General features: G+C 43.9%; 1 protein-coding gene across 1 annotated transcript in view; it reads left to right on the top strand.

Annotated features, from left to right (window-relative positions):
* The window catches only part of LOC147747979 (guanylyl cyclase C-like), a 501,196-nt gene that overhangs the window by 40,990 nt on the left and 437,284 nt on the right, over window positions 1–22,922 (top strand). The window contains exons 2-4 of the mRNA XM_086957493.1: window positions 1,801–1,913; window positions 14,627–14,694; window positions 21,235–21,450. Of these exons, the coding sequence (XP_086813619.1) occupies window positions 1,801–1,913; window positions 14,627–14,694; window positions 21,235–21,450 (397 nt within the window). The remainder of the gene's footprint in view (window positions 1–1,800; window positions 1,914–14,626; window positions 14,695–21,234; window positions 21,451–22,922) is intronic.

Genomic DNA, 22,922 nt, shown 5'->3' with positions numbered 1-22,922 from the left:
TGGTACCTCTGGCCATTGCATCCGTTGACTTTCCTGGTTTTGGTCTTCATTGGTCCATTTAGAAATGCCAAGGAGAATAGAAATAGAAAGGGGTCTGGCGGCACAAATTTGTGTCAACAGTTAAGGGAGTGGCAGTACTGCCCTCTCTTGGTGCCTAGAGTTACGATTCCTGGAGAAGTTTAGCTCCACTGAGGATTTCAAATATGTCAATATGAAGAGCTGAGGATATGGACAGAGCAGTAGCAGAAACCAATAAAACACAAGCTAGCCAGTCATCTGCTGAGACAATATTTACACACATGCCTTGCAACACCCGAGCGGATACGGCTCCCGGACAACGCTTGGCTTATTTCCTGTGACGTTACTTTTTACTAATTTTAATGCACATCAAAAAATTTACAAGTGCACTTTATGTGGTTTAGATCTGGACCCGGCAAGGAAAGCAGCTGTCTTCAAATGTCACTGTGTTTCGAGAACGTGGTAAAAATAAGAGATCTTTACAATGCCAGGGACAGTGGTTGTGGAAAAGTGGCGGCCACTGTGGAGGGAGGCACCATATGTGGGCCTCAATCAACAGTGTGGTGGAGGGGCGTGAGACATTTACCGGGCCTGTTAAACATCGACACACCCAGTGAGGTATTTAATGAGTCCAGTAAATATCTCCTATTCTGAGTTGAAACTCAAAAATGGGGCATAACATACAGGATTCGGTGCCTGCCGGATATTTTTTCCCAGTACATTTCAGCAGGTTTGACCTGCCAACATTGGGAAATGTATCGCACCAGATAACTGCAGAGTGCGGTACAATTCCCTTCTTGGAAATACCATCCCTGTCTTGGGTTCTACAGTGATGGTAAAAAAAAAATAGAACACTCTCAATATAGAGGTAGACATAAAAGGAATGACAAACGTGAAAGGAGTGGAGGGCACTGGTGTGTTTTTGTACATTCTCTATGCACAATCCACCTAATCTTGACCTGTTTTAGATCCTATGTGGGTTTTTGCCTCGTGTTGATGTGGTGGTAGTAGGAGGGCATTTATAAATGAGAAACAATGCAATTTTTTTGGGGTAACCTATTAAAACCATTGAAAGAGCCACGTGTGCAAGCTTGAGCTGTGTCTGATCACCACATTTGGGGGGAAAAAGGACAAAGATCCCAAGCTCTCAAAATGTCCATTTTACGAGAACTTAAATCAAAACAAATACACAAAGAACAAATGAAACTGACACTAAGCAAGGATTGCTATTGTGCACATTCTTATTGCAGGTATTCACCTGGTTTGTATATTTTAATCTGTTTCACTGTAGGAGTTTGCTCCTGCCTGTTTAGATCCTCTTTACTTAAATTGAAATGATCCAATACACCTCAGGGAGCCCCTCTGGGGAATCATAGATTTGACCAATACAAACAGTAACACAAGTTTCACCCTGGTACTGCCCCCTACACTAAGGGATTTGATATAAAAAAATTTTTTGGTTATGAGTAAATCTATTTCAAATGTTTATCACTTGGGCATAATGCTGTATAATTCCCAAATTTCTAGCTAACCAAAGGGTGTCCAATTTTGCATGAATTTGGCCCACAGGAGACTGGTTTACTCAGAAAACGTCTAATTGAAAATCATTTTCTGTTCAAACCAGTCTCCTAAGTTAACTTGAGTAACTTTTCAATGTGGGGTTAAGCATCTCTTAAAACTACGTTTAATTTCTCCAGATTCACACCGATTACGCTCAGACCTATTTATGAACTCCTCTGAACTCTTTACTCTAATCCCATTCTCATTTCTGTTTCTGTTTAGGAAGAAATATCAGCTTAAACGCCTCCTACCATGGCTTCGACATCTCCATCTATGCGTCTAAAGGATGCGTCTCTACCACTTGTGAGGGCGTGGAACAGCTCAAGGACCTCTCCGTAAGTGATAGGGTTGGTAGTGGCAACTGAAGTGCCATTGAAGTGTGGACCAGAGAGAGTAGGACATATTATCATTAAACAATTTATTCCAATCATTGTGCAGTGTCCCAGGCTTGGGACTCAGACAGTGTCATGGTCAAAGGGATGGTATTTAGAAAGTCTAATGCACCAGCAACCGGCACAGGAGGCCCCACGACTTCGTGGCAGTATAGATGCAGGGCAAGTTAGTCCACCTCTAGTACAAATTGCCATTACTAATAACATTACTGAGGCTCCCATGATAGCCGAGTCTATGGCCAGCACCTCTAGTTGTCCTGTAAACCCTACTCCCTTGGTCCAAGATGGGGACAGCTGTATGACCATGGTGGATAATGAGGGTGCGAATAAGGGGGGACACACCATAATGCCCAAGGGTCGGCGGGTAATAAACCTCCTATCTTGGAACGTTGCGGGGTTAAAAAGGAAGTTAGATCTACCAGAGCGGCACTCGTTCATTGAGAGGTTCGATGTTTGCCTATTTCAGGAAACTTGGAGCCTATTACCCTTATATAAATCGGGGTATACCACCCACTTTTTACCTGCAGTAAGTAAAGGAAAGGGTAGACCAGCGGGTGGCCTCATGGTCTGGATTAAAATAGAGCTGGACTGGGTGGTCACACGCTACAACTTGGAGTGTAGGGACATACTCCACCTCTCTTCTAGAGGGAATGCGGAGAGTGGCAGGCTAGACCTCTTCAATGTTTATGCCAGAGGGGCACCAGGGGACATCGCCTCCTCAACTTTAACAGCTCTGGACTCTGCCCTAGCTAACTGCCCTTTATCTGCAAAAATTATCGTGGGGGGAGACTTCAATTGTACGTTTGAACCTCTCCTCGGGGACGACCCCCTGGGTATTGAAGATGAAGATTCAAACTGGTCCATCCCAACTCTATCCCTGCCCCCCATTAGGAAATGGTCAGCTAGGGCAATCCAAATTAATGCACTAACTAGGGACCACAAGTTAAGAGCCCTTAATGGCAGGACTATATCTGACCAGGCAGGTGCACTGACCTTCAATAGACTTACTGGGCCATCCCGAATCGACTACATCCTAATGGATGTTAGTTTTTGGGCAGACCTTATTGACATGGAAGTGCTTCCAAGTCAGGATAGCGACCATAATCCCCTGTGTTGCAAGTTTAATTGGGGCATCTTTAAAGATAGTAGGGTGAATGCCCCATTAAAAACATCTAAAGAGATTATCCCATATAACAACAATCGTAGACTGAAATGGGATAAGGCTAACCTGAAGGAGGGTGACCTAGGGGCAATTAAATCCCTGGTAGAGGGCCTGTCCTCTGATCTGGAGGCCTGGGTCTGTGAAAATGAGATTAGTACGTCGCCGCACTCTTCCCTCGACTCAGCTTATAAGGCTACAATAGATCATGTCAGCCAATTTTTTATCTCGAAAGGTAAAAGACACAGGAAATCGATTACACCTCCCACTTCAAAAAAACCTTGGTATACAGATCAGTGTAAGGGCAAAAGGAAAAATCTGACAAAAGCCCTGCTTTCTGGGGATCCTTTGCTGGTTAGAGCGGCCAGGAAGGACTACCTAAAAGCACTATCGCTGGCTAAACGCGAGTGGGAGGAACAGCATTGGCAGGACCTAGCCAATGCTGTGAGCAGAAGGAACCCGAACCTTTTTTGGGATCTGATTAATAGAACTAGGCAGAGGAAATCGCAACCATTAGCAGCTCACATAACCAGTCAGCAATGGTTTAATCACTTTTCATCCCTATATGGAAGTAATGATGAACTAATCAGCCCCGGGGCAACTAGTTTTGGAGCTGGGGATATCTTAGGGGTGGATGACCCCCAATTTTCGACCACCGAGGTAGTGACGGTGATTAAACATCTAACCCCAAAGAAGGCGGCCGGGCCGGATGGGATCCCTGGGGACCTGTTGATCGCAGAGCCGCAGGCTTGGGCCAAGTTAATTGCCACAATTATGAATTTGATAACTAGGGGTCACCAGGTGCCAGACTCTTGGAAGGGGGCAGAGGTGGTAACTGTGTTCAAGAAGGGGGCAAGAGATGATCCTGCGAACTACAGACCTATCAGCTTGATAGATATAATTCAGAAAGTGGTTGGCAGGGTCATCATTTCAAGGGTAGGCGATTGGATGGAGGAAGCCAGCATTCTCTCCCACCTTCAAGCTGGCTTTAGAAGGAAGGTAGGCACGATGGACCAGGTCTTTCGCTTTTTTGCCATCTATTGGAAGGCAGTTACCATCAAGAAAGGCAGTTTATACATGGCCTTCATAGATCTCAAGACGGCTTTTGACCTGGTCCCACGGGCAAAACTATGGGAGATCTTAGGTGAGATGGGATTTCCCAGTAGGCTCCTGAGTCTGATCGTAAAGCTCCACGAGGGGAATTATGCGAGGGTCAGATGGGGATCCCAGGGACAGTTAACAGATAGGGTCCCTGTGAGGAGAGGAGTACGCCAGGGCTGTGTTATGGCTCCGACCTTTTTCTCCCTATTCGTGAATGGAGTGGTGGACCATCTGAAAGGGGAGGAGACGGATGCCCCATCCCTGGCGGGGGAAAGAGTCCCGACTCTACTCTTCGCCGACGACACCTTATTGATCTCCAAATCCCCAGTGGGTTTGCAAAAACTCTTGAACCGGTTTAGTTCTTTTTGTACCAACAGAGGCTTAACCATCAACACCTCGAAAACTAAACTGATGGCATTCTCCCCCTCTAAAAGATTTAAAAATAACTTCTTGCTTAATGGTGCGCCCCTGGAGCTGGTCAACTCATTTGATTATCTTGGTGTCCGGATAAATAGTCGAATGACTTGGAAGGACCACTTGGCCAAAATGTTACTCAGTCACCAAAGAGTATCCGGGGTGACTCTGAGAGAGCTCCGTGAGTCAAGTAGCAAACCAGTCTCCCCTGCCATGGCGATTTATGAGGGCCAGATTCTCCCGGCGGCATTATATGGCTCCGAACTCTGGGGGTTTGAAAACGTCTCAGATCTATCGACAGCGGAAAATAATTTTCTAAGGAAGGTGGTGGCTCTTCCTGCTTCCACCCCGCTGATCCCCCTGAGATTAGATCTGGGCAGAAGATCATTAAAGGACTTGGTAAGGTTACGCCCATTGCTCTTTTGGACTCGTTTAAGAAGAACTGAGGAGCTCGCAAAATATGCTGAAGGGTTGGACGATCTTCTTTTGCTGGACACGGGGAAAAAAATAGGATGGCTGAAGAAATTGAGAGACCTGGTTCTTAACTTGGGTCTAAGGGATGCTTGGGAGTCACAAACGCCGCCACCCAAGGAAGTGATTAAAAAGTTATATTGGGATTGGGTTCAGAGTAATGCACTGAGGGTCATGGATGGGGGCTCACTCACGGACCAATTTCTGTTAATTAAATGGGTGAAAAAACTGGAACCCTTCCTTGACCTGATAACCAAACCTTTAGATCGAGCGCTATATCTAAAATTGAGATATGGGACGCTTCCGGTGCATGACTTCACGGCGAGGTGGTCGAACTCTGGTGCCGCCCAGTATTCGTGCCCTGGATGTGCAGCACCAAAGGAATCTGTGGCCCACCTATTTTTTGCCTGCCCCGCTTACAAAGTGGCGCGGAAATTCTGGCTGAAACCTGTGTGTAGGGAATTGGGGCTGAGGTGCCATAGCCAGGCACTACGTATACTCTCTACTGACTCTTCTTCCTCCACCATGATTTGCGGGGTGGCAAAATTCCTGGGCAGTGCGTGGGTGACGTGCTCCCGTCTACTGAAATTGCACACGGGGGGATCGACGGTCTGACGCTTGAATCAGCCTGTAGCAAACTAGTGACTGCGGTGCATTTCTTCCTTTTTATCCGTACTTTTTAAAGTTTTACCGGTGAATTAAAATGTTATGTATATGTATGCTTTTATGGTGATCAATTTGCCGAATAAAGATATTTACTACTACTACTACAATTTATTCCAATCATTGTGCAGTGTCCCAGGCTTGGGACTCAGACAGTGTCATGGTCAAAGGGATGGTATTTAGAAAGTCTAATGCACCAGCAACCGGCACAGGCATCTTCTGAGGTCTAAGTAGCTTGTTTGTGTGTCTGGTACCCTCTGGCAATTGCATCCATTGACTATTCTGGTTTTAGCCTGCATACCGCCAGTCCTCTGTCTATTTCACCTCCCTGAAATAGGAATGGGTCTTGCAATAGGCATGTGTGCTAACAGATAAAGGGCCGGACTAGGATTCAAAAACTGGCATGGAAAAAACAATTCACACCATCCCTGGCTTTTTCTTTCTCATACGTTTCTCTTTCCATCCATCCATTTTCTGTCTTTATCCTTCTCTCTTCGCTTTGGCCTCTTTTCCTCTTTCTTTCCACTCTTTTTTAGTCAACTCTTTTTCCTTCCTCTCTCTACAATGACCCTAGTGTGCCTGCTGCAATTAAAAGTGGTCGAGGTGCCAGAAGTGGCCTAAAGACCAGTGCTTTGTTTGTAATAGAATGAGTGTCAGCGCTATTAGAAGCAGTGCCATCTTAAGGATTTTGGGGGACCCTTGGCAAAATCAATTTTGAGGCCCCTATACAGAACAACTTAGCATTTTATTACACATGTTCTGCTAATTCAAGTCTATATGATGCCAAACAACACTAAATTGTGTTAATCTTTAACAGGGTCACACAAAAACAAGTGAAATATGCCTTTCCTGGGAGCCCAAAAATCTTTAAAATGACATAGCATAGACAGACAGAGGTAGGCAGAGTCGGAGAGAGGTATAGACAGAAACTAGATAGCAGACGTCAAATGGAGAGAAGGTTCACTTTCCCAGGGAGCCACTTGGAAGGAAGATAATTGCCCACTTTGCCCATGCTTTAAAACATCTCTGATTAAAAGTTGTCACGCCTTATATGCAGTCTTGAATCCCTCTTGGGCATCTTTAATCCACTTTCAGACAGTGGTGGCTGCTAAGGAACTGGGGTAGCGGGGGGTGGGAGATAGTGGAGAGTTAAAAAAAAGAATAACTTACCTGGTTGCGGCCGCCGCCTCTCCTCCGTCCTCTTTCTCCTGCCTCCGGGCAGCAGAAAGCGCCCAGGATCCCCTAAGCCAATCACAACGCTGCTGTCACAAGCATGATAGCCGCGTCGTGATTGGCTGATCGGCCTGTTTGGCCACTCAGGCAGTGCCGGGGAGCCCTGAGACAGTTCTCCTACCGGCTGTGCAGCACAGCCGGCTGGGGAAATGCTAAGTGCCCATGACATTTGAGCGACCCAAGACGACGGGCCAAATCATCCTAGGCACCCAGCAGTCACGGCCGGTGCAGGTAAGCGTGATGGGGGGGGATGCCAGGTGGGAAGTCGACAGACGACGGGATAGGGGAAATAAAATAAAATAAATAATTAAACCACTGACCTTGCGCTCGCCGCATTGCCGAGTTCAAGGTAAGTGGTTTTATTTTTTTCTCTCTCCCATTTTCTGTCGTCTTCCCACGTCCCGCTCACCACGCCCAACCGCGCTTACCTGCACCAGCTACAACTGGCACTTCGTAGTATCCGTACCACTCCTCCTCCTATGAGCCAGCCCAGCCCCACCCCTCGCCTCCACGACCTGGCTTTGTGCAGAAAATAAAATGATAATAACAATGTGTTATTATCATTTTAATTTTGCATGTTGCACTGCTCAGAGAGCAGTGGGGTGACGCTCCTCCACCTTGCTGGAAGAGCCGCTGCTGCTTCCAGGTACACCTTTTATCCTTATCCCTTAACCCATTTTGACGGCTTTCATGTGTTTCTCTTCCTCCTTCTGTCTTCTGTGCTGTGCACCTTGCTCTGAGTGAATGTCTGATGAAGAAAAATAACTGCCGGTCTCCAAAAATGAGAGCTGATGGCTCTCACAGGCAACCACCTGCCCAAATTAAGCGCTGTTCCAGATGCTAGAGCCCACCAGAGAAATGCCCAGTGAGCTAGAATAGCCAGTGTAGACAACATCCCAAAGGGGGCACTGCTAGCAAACTTGACTAACATGATAGTTACTAGGAATACATAGGCTAAACAAAGATACCTTGGCTTACCTTAGATTCTGGGGTAGAGCAATCAAGGCCTAAGCTCTATAGAAAATGAGTTCTGGATTGGCACCAGATAAAGCTTCACAATTATTAACACAGTTGTTAAATGCGAAGTTACACTTGTGCTATTTTTTTTAAGTACTGCATGATGTAAACCAGCAGTGTACGAGCCCAATAGTAGGGGCGGCTCCTCTATTTCAGCGGAGGAGCGTCGCCACACAAACCGCAGAGCTGAAAAATAAAACGGTAATAAAGTAAATTTATTCCCGGTTTATTTCAGCAACTCATCCTGAACCAAGTGTCAAGACGGGGCGGGACCAGTGCTGCCAAGTGGCAGCAGCAGAGAGCTATGCATCTTAAAGTGCGCACGTCTCTTTGGCCAGACGTCTTGGGACACCAGCCAGACATGCGCATTTTGAAGTTCTCTAACCTATCTGTCTTGGACAGCTAGGTTAGAGAAAGCGCAGGCCTCTGGTGCTCTTAGGAGTGCTGAGAGAGGCCACTCTATCCAATCCTGACTCTGCTTTCATGCTGTGAAGGCAGAGCCAGGATTGGGTAGTGCATCTGGAGCTTCCGTGAGGAGAGAAGACACCCGAGGGAGGAGGACATTACGCTGCAAGATATAAGGTAAGTCTATGTATTTTTTTTTTATGCCCCATCGCCCTTGGTTCAAGCCAGCCGCAACTGCCTAATATATATCACATTCTCATTCTCTTTAGTCCTGTGGCAGAGACTCAGATGGTTTGCAGGCTCAGAGTTGCCTCCTAAAATGAGCTGGTCCTTAGCTGTGATAGCGTCCCTCAGCATAATCCTGCGTAACCTATTAGTGCTGCAGAAGAGGGAGTCCGCCACTTAGGGTCTCTATTCTCTGTTTCTTAAAGTTAGGTTATTTTAGGTGTAAGGGAAAGCCCACCAAGATCAATATCTGTCCATGGCTCAAATTCATAAGGGGCTGTGTGATGCTTTTTCTTTCTTAGTTCTTTGCAGGGAAGGGTGTTCAGCTCTTAGATGTCAGGAGGACCCTGCAACCCAACACTCTGGGTATGTATGCGCACAGGGAGCAAATGACAAATCTGACTGTGGCTGGCTGTCATGAGTCTTCTTCAACTAGAACAGCAGTCTTCTAAAGCCAGCAGGCCAACATAAGGTGCTGCAACTTAATGTGATGAAGAGTGTTCCCACACGATATCGAGTTTTGAATAGTGACCGCAAAAATATTGACTCCAGATGACAACTACAGCACCACTGGTGTCTGGTTTTCAGACAGAATAAAGTCCATGGATGCTATTGAGTTAGTCTGTTTTCTCAGTGATGGTTAGTATTTAGAGAGTATAGTGTCTAGGATTGGTATTAGGTGAGTCTAGGGTCCCATTTTTGGATGGCACTGAGAGTGTTTAATGTCAAAAGGTGACATTGAGTCTGGAAATCCAGTGATTGTTGGTATTGAGAGATTACAATGTCCCTGGATACTGCATACTGCCCCATTGATGGTTGGTACTGAGAAAGGATAATGCCCCAAGGTGACATTGAGTGGGTTCAGTGTATAAAGTCGATGGATAGGATTGAGTGAAGTAAGTGTGACACCCAGGAGAGTCCAAGGTTGTGTGACCTGCTTTGATCCCGCTACCTTTTCTTGCCCAAAATGCCCTGTAAACCTCAAACGTTGGCCAAAATCACACACATTCCTCATGTTTCTTTGAGGAAAGTTCCAGAAACTCTGAGAATGCTCAAAATTCCTACCACACAGTGTTCTCACACCTCTACTGCTAAAAATAGTACCCCACTTGATACTCTGTGAAAGAAGCACCTCTTCTGCTGCCCTGGGGACTGCCATTTTTCTTTCCCGGTTGGCAAAGGGTTTGATGATTGGTGGGAAACTGCCCCTTATGTCTCACATGGAGAGTTGGGGAAACACTTTCGATGGCTTTGTAGTGTCATGCCCTATGCAAAGGGGCTGCTCCACCTACTGAAAGTCACTAGTTCCAGTGGGAAACTTGTTAGGGGTCTCAAGTAACATGCTTTCCATTGGAACTTATGACCTTAATATTTAAAATATGGTATGATATGTATAGTATGGTATGGTATGAGTATTTATATAGCTCTTACTATTCCTGATGAGGAGTTGAAGCACTTTGCAGACAATTGTCACGCTACTCCATGGAAGCCAACTGTTAGTGATTTAGTCATACACAAGAGTTACAGTTTATCATGTTGTTTTCAATCAGGCATGCATTTTATAATATGCATCTGTGAGAAGCTGGCTTAGTATATGGTGCTGCTCACTTATGTAAGTATAGCACCCTGCACAAATTCATACAACCCTTATGGCGATTTTAGTGGTCTTAGACAACCTTAGACACGTCTTTAAGTGGTAGCTGTGGTGAGCAGCGTTCAGGCTTAGACCAGAAGGAGTGTAAAGTAGCTTGTTTTACCAGAACGTAATCTTATTGGTATAGATTAAGTGAAAAGGAACCATAGTATATTTATAAAAATTCGTTTTTATGATAAGAATATCACTAGCACATACAAATTTCTCCTAACTGGAGATATACACAATACTTTGCGAAGAAAACAGGTAAGCAGCACGATATACACAGTGGTCACTTGGAGGGGGGGTGGACCAAACCATATACTAAAATAGTGGGTTGAGAACCTTGACTCAATTCAAGACTATACCCAGAAGACGTAGAAGTGCTGGGGACCCAAGGCACCACCCAAGGTAAGTAACCAGGAACCCCTCAGAGGCCGTGTGCAGAGTTGGAACACAACTGCATGCTTTGTTCTTGTCAATAGGTAAGTCGTTGTTGCAATTTTAAAGAAGAATGACCCTTCCCAGTGGACCTGAAGAGACCCCGTGGAAGACAGAAGTTTGGAGAACCACCCCATCCATGGATACCTTAGGAACCAGGATACATACCAGAGAAACTGGGTGCACAGGTGTGAAGTGGTGTCGGGACCCGCAGTAGGACTTAATGAAGGACTTCAGGAAGTTGCCGCTGTTGAAGAAGGTTAAAGTGTCGGTGGAACCCAAAGGTGGATTCAGGAGCAAAAGTACCTGGAAGAGGAGTAGAAAGAGTCTGTACCACCCAAGAGTGCCCAGGAGGCCAAGGAGACGAAGGCTCACCGATGTCAGGAGATGTAGGAGAGTTGACGATGACCCTGGAGCTGCAGCTGTGCAGACCAGGTGACGATGTGGAAGACTAGGAACCGATCATGAGCTGTCCCACGTCGAATGTCGAGAGTCTGAGGGGCCGGTGTCTGTCGGGAGCACCAACAAGCCTTGGCAACTGAAAACGACATGGCAAGCGAAAAAGGGGCAAAGTCAGGACCCGCAAGGTCGAAGGGACTCACCAAGTGCAAGTGAGTCGGAGCAGACTCCAAGCAAACAGGGGAGCCAACTGGATTCAAAGACCCGAGGATCTCTGGAGGCAAGAGTCGCCCAGCCTTAGCAATGGCCAGGCAACGCAGTGGACAGGAGCTTGATTCCGGCAGCATTGCCGAGGGATACTGGCTTTAGACTCGGTCTGAAGACAGGGCAGGCCTTGAGGGAGTTGCAGAACCCCCACCTGTGTTACTGAACCTGTTGGAGTCTGTAGGAGCCCGGGATCAGCAAACCGATCAGCTACGTTGTGGTGCCTGCAAATGCAGATAAGTGACTCTTTCAATCCAAGGGAGATTCCTTCAGATGCCTTGGATGTCCAGAGACGCTATGATAGACCTGTATGGAGCACGGACATGGTTGATGCAGCTGACTTGCAGGATGATGAGACTCGGAGCAGACGGAGTCTTCCTGGTTGCAGTCTCGGTTTCCCAAAGCAAGGTTCGATGCTGTCAGTCTGACTCGGTGTCCTGACGGTTGAAGATGACGCGGAGTTGAATCAGAATCAAATCCCACAACAAATCTAGAGACCTACCCACAGGTAATCCTTTAAGTACCCTAAGGAAAGGGTTGGGATGATTCAGGGGGCCTCCCAGAGGAGGGGCTGGAAAGTGGGGAGAATACTCCCGTGTCCTTTGTCCAGTCTCGCACCAAAGCGAGAGCCAAAAGCTCCCTGAACTGGTTTGAACTGGAGTATGCAAGGAAGGCACCAAGTGTGCCCTTTAAGCAGTCTCAATGCACTGGAAAGCACCCCCACCCTGTTCCAATAAACTAAACCCTGTCTGGGAGTTGGTCACACCTCCCTCTGGCAGGATATCTAATGTCTTACCTTCCCCTGCTCGAGCTTGGCTCAGCAGCAGGAGGGCAGAATCATGTCTCTGGTCAGCAGCAGCCCTAGCTTGCTGTCTGGTTCTGGAAGACTGGTACCGGGAGCACTGAGGGCCTCCTGGAGGAGATTTACAGTGCATGTAATCATACCTCCCACACCAGTTATGGTGTGGGGGGTATGATTTCAACATGTTTGATATTAAAAATGACAGGGTTCATTACAGCCAGTTTAGAGATGGTCATCGCATAGTGACGCATTGCCACTCTATATATCATTATGGCTGAGGCACTTACAACCCGGGAGAATGGACTCCGAAGGTTGTAGGGGTGTCCTGCTCATGCAGGTGCACCCGAGCATCTATAACCGGGCACCCTTCTTTGTGGATTGAAAAGGTCTGCTTTAGGGGTGACTTATAGGTTTTAAGTGCAGTGACCTCGGATATAGGAAAACCTATTTTTTGTAAGTGGTGCTAGCACCAGCTTACACAGGCTGCAATGGCAGGCCTGTATTCTCAGTTTGTGTGGTCTCCCAGGGGTGGCATAGTGCCATGCCAGTAGCTAATCTGGGATGTACCTAGGTACTTACCATCCAATTTAGGGGAGAAAGCACAGAGACTGGGGTCCTGATTAGCAGGATCCCAGTCAAACTAGTCAGAAACAGCATAGCACCAGGCAAAAAATGGGGGTACCCATTAAAGCAGATCCTAATTTCCTACAGCATCCTATGCACATTTAGGGCTAGATGTAGGTAAATAGTATTTACCGATTCGCAAATACCGAATTTTACAGATTCGGTATTTACGAATCGGTAAATGCTATATAGCTAAAAATTCGGTAAAAATTACCGAATCGTTAAGATTCGGTAATTACTGAATCGGTATTTACCAATTGGGTAATTGCCATTCATTCCTATGGGCCTGTAGGCCCATAGGAATGAATGGCAATTACCGAATCGGTAAATACCGATTCGGTAAAAGGGGGAAAACATTGAAGGGTGGCAGGGTGTCACTTTGACACTCTGTTGCACCCCTCAATTGTTTATGGGTGCACATGTTGCAGACATACATGCCCTAAGGGCATGTATGTCTACAACATGGCACTGAAGCAATTTGCATTAAATTGCTTTTTGTTTTTTTTTCGTTCTTTACCACCAACTTGTAGTTGGTGGTAAATAACGAATCCTAACATGGGATAAGCACTCATTTAAGTGCTCCATACATTAGGAATTCGGTAATTTACTGAATCAGTATTTAAGAAATCGGTAATTTTCCGATTCCTTAAATTACAGATTTGGTAAATTACCGAATACTTAATTTTGGCCCCCTACATAAGAAAAGCCTATTACCGGTCGGTAACGACCGAAATTCGTTAATTTCTGCCGTTACCGACCGGTATTAAGCCACCTACATCTGGCCCTTATTGTGCAATTGCTTATATATGAAGGTTACATTTGTTGTGTGTTTAGAGTTTACATAAGATGTTTCTACATGCTGAAGTGGTTTGTGGACAGATAGCACACTCCTACGTGGATACTTACAATATTGTAGACATTTGTCATACAAATTAAGTAGAGCTGAGATAATAGACTAATATCCAACTTGTAAATGACATATTCCCATTGTTATCTAGAGTTGGAAGTGCCACCCAGGTTTCAGACTTTGTTTGCTAGGGTCCACTTAAGAGTGACAGAAGAGTGACCTGACTCATATACTCATTACATGTCATAATGCCAAATACATTCTTCAAGAGTGACTGCGGTTGAAACCCTATCATGCTACTGAGAGCCAGGCCTGCAGATTTTTACCCTATCTCTCCTCTGTGGACCTGCCACTCAATATTGTTCTCATGTTCTAAATATTCATTTTGTAATATGTATTTGAACACTGAAATGTTGGGCGCTCCAATGAAGACAGTGGAATGCTCCTAGATTCTAATGACGGTTAGAAGCCCAGAGCTACAACATTCCAATGTCGTTGTTCACAGCGTGAATAAAAGACCTCACGGAGCCTGCTGGGATTTCAATTCCTCCTTTTGGGCCTTTGTTTTATTTGTTAGAACATTCTGCCCTCTAGTAGCAGAGTTTTCTAATAGACTTACAGCCCTCTGTAGCTGAGCTATACCACATTAAAGTCCTGCTCACTTGTTAAAGGTCCTCGCCCGTTAACACTGGAGCAGGTCATTAATGGCCGGTATAGCCCACTATGGTGGGCTATAAGGCTATATTATAACAACATCAGTATAAAAATTGCACCTGGATTCAAAATACTACCTTCTCTCGTTCTTGGGCACTCTGATGCCTATGGGGGCATATCCTGTGATACATGAAGCCACATATAAATAAAGATAAAATAAATAAATTGGACTTGCTGACACTGTGTACTTTTTGTAACACGCAAATGCAATTTCTGAGCATTACATTTTTTTTTCCTTTCACAGAGGTTTGACAGACTGGGCTGCACCATCCTCGGTCCCACCTGTTCATTTGCCACTTTTCAGATGCTGACGTAAGTACCAGAGTATATTTTGGACGTCAGTCACTAGTATGTAAACAAAGATGGACAGATCACCCGTCCTACAGTGTACCCTTTTGGAGAAGATGAAAGTGCACAACCCAAAAAGCAGTAGGATGTTATACCTCAAAAATACGTTTCCTCTTTGCTAAATTCAACCTTCTTCAATGGATTTTATTTGAGAGTTAATATGTGGCCCTTGTTGAGCCATCTTTTCACATCCAGTGTTGGTGAAGGGTTTAGGTAACTTCTGGTATTTGTACAAAGATAAACGCTTTTCATTTATAGTATGTGGAGGGAAATATATGCTAAGGCAGGCTAGTGAAGAGGACCTTTCTGGTCACTGTCCTTACTGAGAGGTGTCTGACCTAGGGAGGGCGGAGTTCTGCTAATGGGATTATCCTTGTGCCTCTTGGGGAGTTTGTATAGGGGTTTCAGAAACTCTAGAGCTGGATTCTGCTTACTAAACAGAAATGGAGTGTTTCATTCAGACACTGATACACATACTTGGCTGGGCGCCTTAAAGCCACATTTGAAGGCTTCACAGTGGGGGTGCAGTGGAAAGAAGCCCATCAAAAACCCAGAAAGGTCCTGTTCTAGTCACCTTTCAGACTTCTTGGTCGTAGCACCAGCTTGGTCTCCAAGTCTATAGAAGCCACAAAGAGCAGTATTGCCTTTCTCTTTAAAGGATACTTTAAAGCATCTGTGGGCGCTTCTTTCCCTGGGCAACTACTAAGACACATCCCCAGCCGTACAAAAGTGGTTCAGTCCAGTGGGCACGAGCTCAACTCCTCCCCGTGGAACAGTCTCATTATGTCATCACAGTCACCGGAATCTTGAAACCATTCAGGGACTAGTACTTACGCTGCTCCGTTTCTCCGTCCATGTCTATGTTTCTAACTGGGAGGGCTGCACAGTACTTAATTTGAGCGGGTGGTTGCAGGTCCGGCGCGATTTTTTGAGGGTCCTGCAATTATTTTTCATTATCACACTTTAACCCAGAACAGGAAAGAGAAAGGCAGAAAGTTGGGAAAGGAGGAGGCAAAGAGAGACAGAAAACGATAGTAAATGGAGAGCGCTTGGAAGAAAAAGAAAGGTGAGAAAATAGGCAGAGACTGCATGGTGGCGAGTGAAAAAGGTATGAGGTGGAATCCATGACATGAGCAACCCCATATTCGGCAGCGTCAACCACGGGGTTCTGGGGAAAGCTTTGGGCCCCTGCACTTAATATTTTACGAATTAAGCACTGGTACTGCTTGCCCTAATCCGGGTCTGCTCAAGGCCAGGTCTCAGTCTAAAAACGTAACCGCGCAGAGCTTCTTTGACGTACAGGGCCTCGCGTCCTCCCAAGAAAGTGACCTGAATTCACTTTTGGCTGCAATGACGTCCAGTGGCTGCAATAATGAACAGGTACGCACCTTGTGAAAAAAGACACAGAGGCAGGAAAACAGTTCCGAGGGGTTTAATCAGCATTCAACGTCTTTTCAGATCCACAGTTCAATACTTAATGAAGATTCTCTCTCCGCGTAGCCTCCAGTCTAGCATCCTGTTGTAATGGTTAACTCCCCTCTTCTTTCTTCACATCAATGCTCTCTCTTCTGTTCAGCCTGCTTGGCTGGAGAATGATGTATGATGTTATGGAATGTTGTGTGTGGACTGGTGGAGAGCGTCAGTTGGAGGATGAGAGGCTGAGCAGAGGGAGACTGCTCCTGGTGGGGCTATACAATTAAACTTCTATCTTATTTACCATCTTACCTTCATCTTTCTATATCTACAATTGAAACTAATAAAGGAACTACTTGGAACTTACCACCTGGTCTACAACTTGGATTATTTATTTAGAACACATCCGAAAACCGTCACAGAACACTCTTCACACAACACGAGACAGACACGAGACATGATATGCAATACCATGCTCATGTCTGTCACGTACCAATAGAACATTACTCAACCCAACACACCTTCCCCCCTTATAAATTAAACAAAACAAACAAAATACAACAAATATATATATATATATATATAAATATATATATATATATATATATATATATCTTGAATTGTAAATACATTTTACCAATTGACTAATTTATGACATATTTCTTCTCTGCAAAATATTTAATTCATAACATAGTCTTTGTACCGTGCAGGTAAGCGATGAGCTCTAACGCCTCTTGTAGAAGAAACACCAGAAACATTAGGTGCATGACATGTGTAATTTGATATCCAAAAATACATTGCTGTCACGGTCACACTCTGAAAATCTCTTTACTTTAAATATAGAGACCCTATTCAAATTCCATACACTGCCTCCTTCTACCCTGACAGCATGTTTGAAAACTTCCACAACTCTTTTCGGTTATGACCAAACCGGAGATCCTTTTAAAACTCCCTCCTTTTTTTTATACAAACTAAATCTCCAATTGAAATTTCTTGTTTACTTATAGACCCTTGTTTCTTTTCCATTTTTTTCCATTTCTTCTTTGTATGCATTTACTCTACAACTAACTACATTTTAATCAACATTAGAAAAATGGCTGCCATCATTCAGATTCTTTTTCAACCACCATGGAGTAAGTTTAGTACTTAGTTTGCGTCCTCTTAGAAGCTTAAACGGGCTAACTAAAGTAACATAATTAGGTGACGTTCTATATGACAGCACCATGGATTTTAATGCATTATGCCAATTCAAACCACCCCTTACAGAAAGTTGAATAGCTTCCTTTACCACCTGGTTAAATTGCTCGACTTGACCATTTGCCTCTGGGTTGAAAACAGCAATTTTCTTATGCACAATACCACACTTCTGAAAAAAACATTCAATTTCTTTACTAATAAATTGTGGTCCATTATCGATTACCACCTCTTCTGGAATCCCTTCTCTGCAAAATACATCATCTAAAAACTCTATTACATTTTTGGACAAGACATCTTTTACCATTTTAACTCCCGGCCATTTTGAAAAATAGTCCATTAAAACAATTCCAAATTTCTCCTGTTCAGATAGAACACCAAAAGGTCCAATAATGTCAAGACCAAGTTTTCGACATGGACTAGATGGATATTCCACTGGACAGGGTTCAGAACGTAAAGCTACATCAGATTTATCACTATTGGCACACTTTGTACAAATACGTACAACATGTTCCACACTTACATCAATTCCTGGCCACCAAAAGGATTCTCTTATGCGTTTCCTTGTAAAATAAATGCCTAAATAGCATTCATGTGCAATTCGAATTATTATATTTCTCAATGAATGAGGAGGAATTAATTTATCTTCCCTCATAAGTAACACATTCTCAACTGCTAACTCATCTTGTACTTTTAAGTAACTCATCATGTCGCCAGACACTTTTCTTTGCTCAAGCCAGCCTGGCAAAATATACTTTTTAACGTTTGTTAGTTCTACATTTTCTCCATTTCTTGTAACCAAGATTCTTCACATAAATTCATTTGCTCACCACATATTAACTTTACATCATGAGAGGTAAAAGCAACCTTGCGTTCTTCATCTTCTATATGATCATGAATGGAAGAATGTAACCTAGACATACAATCTGCATGAGTATTCATTTTACCTTGTACATATTCAATTTGATATTGGAATGACTGCACTCTTGATGCTAATCTAGCGAGACGTGCAGACATTGTTCGCCCTCCGCTTGGTGCCATCATGTAAATAAAAGGTTTAAGATCTGTTTTTATGGTAAATTTTGTGCCCCACAAAAATGTTTTAAAATGTTCTGCTCCCCAAACACATGCTATCAATTCTCTTTCGATAACTAAGTAATGTTTCTCAGCATCTCTTAATGCTCTTGACGCCTACTCTATTATCCATTCTTTCCCATAATCTCTTTGCATGAGAACAGAACCTAATCCTGTGTTGCTTGCAACAACCATAATGATACATCTTTTACCAGGTACAAAAGGTTTCAAGCATGGAGCATTCAATATAAACTTTTTAAAATTTTGAAATGCTTTTGTCATATCACAAGACCATAACAAATTTGCATTTGTCTTTACAAGGCATCTAAAAGGATGATGAAAAAATGGGTATAAAGTTTGCATAAAATTCAATTAGACCTAAAAAAGCTACTAATTGTTCCTTAGAAGAAGGTACAGGTGCGTTAAGAATGCTTTCTACATGTTTATGTTTGGGTTTGATTCCCATCTCACTGATGGTGTGCCCTAAATACTCTACCTCCATTGCTCTGATTTAGCATTTATCAAGCAGTAGAGTAAGTGCTTTAACAGATAATGCTGATATTACTCACTTTAAGTTCTCATCGTGTTCCTTACAATGTTTCCCAAATACAAGTATATCGTCTTGAAAGGTGATGGCACCAGTTAAACCTTCAAGAGTCTCTTTCATCAGCCTTTGGAACACTGATGCCGCACTTGCAAGACCAAAAGGCATGAGTTTGTATCTAAAAAGACCTTCCGGCATGATAAAAGCACTAAGATTCTTTGATTCGCCATCCAAAACTACTTGATGGTACGCATTAGCCAAATGAATACACGTAAATATCTGTGCACCAACCCAAATTGCATTATTGAGACTGCGAAGGTCCACGCATAATCTAAGCTCGCCATTAGATTTAACCGAAATCACAATCGGAGAAACCCATGGTGATGATTCAATAGGTTCAATAATATTGTTTTCTTATAAGTCTTTAAGTAGGATTTTGAGTTTATCTCTGTAGGTGAGAGGAACATTTCTCACTCTATGCCGAACTGGCACTGCATTATCATTCAATTTAATGACATGTTTAAAACCTTGGTATTCTCCCAGATTCCTGCTAAAAACTTCAGGAAACTTTAACTTTAATTGATGTAAAATTCTGTTATGGTCGCTTTCTGCAGTATTAACAGAATCAATAGCGTAAACAGGAGGATCAGCCCTAGGATCAAGTCTAATTCCTAGCTGTTCTTGGTGTGGCCATCCCAAAAGAGATTGTCCTGATTTAGCTACATACATTTTCCCTAAAGTTGAACGACCTGAAAACATTAAATTGCCCCAAAAGAAACTAAGTCAATTTAGTGCCCTGTGTAACCACCAGGTGTAATATCAGGTTTAGATCATTCTTTTTCAGGCCAATTACTTTTGACTACATCAAGACCAATTATAGTATACCATGCACATGAGTCAACCAAAACCTTCAGTTTGATATCATCAATAGTTATGTCACAGGATGGAAATCTACTAACACCCTCACTGCTACAAATATTGATGACAGTACTTTCTTATTAACAGTTTTGCAAACTTTGCTAAAATGACCTTTCCTGTTGCACTCAGAGCATATTTTATCAATAGCTGGACACATTTTGAAATTTGCCAAGTGACTTTGACTTCCACATCTGAAACAAGCCCATTGAATGTTCCTCTTTTCGTATTTTGCATTTCTAAATTTCCAATCATTTTTAGTACGATTTTCATTCTTTTGTGTGGAATTTTCTTTTTGTTTGTCTCCATCTTTTGGAACACTAAATACGTCTCCTTTATCATTTCCTCTTATTTCTTTTACAAATTTCGCGGAGTGTTCAATAGATCTTGCAATTTCTATAGCCACATTTAGAGACATGATATGCAATACCATTCTCGTGTCTGCCACTTACCAATAGCAAATTACTCAACCCAACACACCTGTCTCGTGACAGACAGCAGTATATAATGCTGTGCTCTGCTTATAAATCAGACCTACCGTCCTGGGTGTAGGACTGAAAAATAGTAGGAACCTGGAATGACCGGCTTGGAAAAATAAGCGTCCCTTCTGGACAAACCTAAGTGTTTCCTGGCCGGCAAGAAAAGAGAGTGATTGACTTTTCAGATACCCCATGGCACCCCAAGAAGCTGTAAATCACCAGAGGTTATGGGGCAGGCAGAGGTGCTGGAATAACTGCAAAACTGCTGCTAACTCCCTCTGGAAGAAAGGCAGCCCCTTATACAGATCCCCTTAGCCATCATGTAAGGGGCATGCTGTTATACACCTGTATGACTCTCTGATTTGATAGGGTGTCACAGTTCTACACAGATGTTCAGCTGTAAGATTCAATTGGATTGGTATAAGGGTGCAGATCTGCCCATTCCGCATCATGTGCCTAGATGCTTACTTCTTCCAGCTATTTAAACACAGTAAGCAAGAAAATAAAATGAAAACATTTGTGGTGCTGAGTCAGCTTAGGGAATTTGAAGGTCAACCATGGAACCTCGAAGCAGTGTGGGGCAAGGGTTGGGACCTCACTTGTAATATGACTGTTCTGTGGAGAGTGTATCAGAGATAATGCACCCCATGCTTCTGAGATGGGGACAGTGAAAGCATGGGGATCATTTCAATGGGGTGATGCACAGTGAAGATTGTTCCACCTCTGGAGGTTGGTCCTTCAGTATCCTGTCGCTGTTGTCACTCAGAGGCTAACTAAGCTTATTTTTTCCCTCAATACTCTGCTTTCTTCTGTGATCCCAGGTTCTGCAACAGTCATTCCGTAACCAACAAATTCCCTAAACTTTACTTTTGTTCCTCTCATTAGGCTTAACGCTAACAAAGGGGTGCCCATGATCTCAGCCGGAAGCTTCGGATTGTCCTGTGACTTCATGACTAACCTCACCCGAGTCATGACCCCAGCCAGAAAACTGACGACCTTCTTTCACGAGCTCTGGAAGTTCACCGACCACTCAGTAAAGCCCCACACGTGGGAGTCCATCTACATTTACAAGAAGCCAGACAACACGGAGGATTGCTATTGGTGAGAACCCCAGCCATGGTTTTAGAGCCAGTATGGCCTCCGCTTTTTAAGGGGAGAGGTTAGAAAGGGAGGACGTTTGCCAGGGGTGTTTGTGTTGGACGAAATCAGTCTGAGTTTGCTTGTACTCCTGTCTAGAGGGAATCCGGCATGGCAGGTCCAGCTGGACTGTTTCTGTTGGAGCAGGACCAACAGTGATTGGATAGACTTTGTCTGGAGTGATATAGTGAGCAAATAAAACAATGGACTAGAATGTGGCCCTGAGTAATTACCAGTGGCGAATTCAGGCATTCCACGCATCACCTTCCTGTTTTCCTCAAGAGATGTAATACTTAAGGCTCCTTGGCATTCTACAGATTAACCTATCTTGCTATAGAAAATATGAACTGGCGGTATCCATACTACTTGAAGGTATTTGTGTGACTGTGTCTCTCTAAACTGTGCCTTTAAGGGCCCCATACTGATAGGCTTCATTTAATCTGCATCCCCTGTCTCTTGACACATTCAGGCATATTTACAAGGGGCTATTGTCACCAGAACGTCACTTTTAGTGACTTTCTGGTGGCGATACGCCCTTCTCCATATTCCCAAAGTGGTGCTAAGCCACTTTTCATGGCTTAGCGACTCCTTGTAAATAAGACCCCTTTACACGCATCACTTATCATGAAAGGGGCATGCAATGGGTGCTGCTGTGAGCTTTCCACTGCAACACCCATTGCTTTTGATGCTGCCCCAGATTTACAAGGAGGTGTAAATCAGAGGCAGCACCAAAAACGAATGCCACTCAACAGCAGGTGTTAGAATGGCAAAATTAGGAGAAATACTTTTATTTCTCCTCGATTTTGCTTTTTCTATGTATGCTGCATTCTGCGGCACACATAGAAAGTGCAAAATGCCATTAATGACTGTTTATCTGCACGTAAACAATCATTAAATTATGACAATTTACTACTTCTATGTGTGCTGCAGAATGCAACACACATAGAAGTAATAAATCACCATCAGTGATTTTTTTATGTACAGGAAGGGAGACCTTCCTGCACATAGACAATCATTCCCTGCAACGCAGGCACCCTTGCACTATGGTGCAAGGTGCATGCTTTGGGGATAGGCAGCTAAATTTAGCGCCAGCACTAGGGAAAACACAGAGGTGCGCCATATTCTTTTGAATATGGCGCATCCCTGAGTTTCGAAAATGTCAGAGCATGGCACTGCAAAATTTAGCGCAGCTCTGCGCTCCGCCGTTTTCTCATAAATATTCCCCCTAGTTCTCTAACCTTTGTCCTGTTGCATCTTGACCTACATCACCTTATTCCTTCAGCCTAAAGCCCACAGCCCTTTGTAGCAAGGCACATAGGGCCAGATTAACAAAGAATTGTAGCAGTTGTTAAACATTCAGATTCATATTAGTGATCATGAAAATGCTTTTTCCTATGTACTAATTCCATTTTATGAGTCATAAAGGTGATTACTAA

Source organism: Lissotriton vulgaris, chromosome 1_1 (assembly GCF_964263255.1).
Source record: "Lissotriton vulgaris chromosome 1_1, aLisVul1.2, whole genome shotgun sequence".
Taxonomy (NCBI): domain Eukaryota; kingdom Metazoa; phylum Chordata; class Amphibia; order Caudata; family Salamandridae; genus Lissotriton; species Lissotriton vulgaris.
Note: the sequence above shows the minus strand (reverse complement) of the source record. Positions and strands in the feature narration are given on the sequence as shown.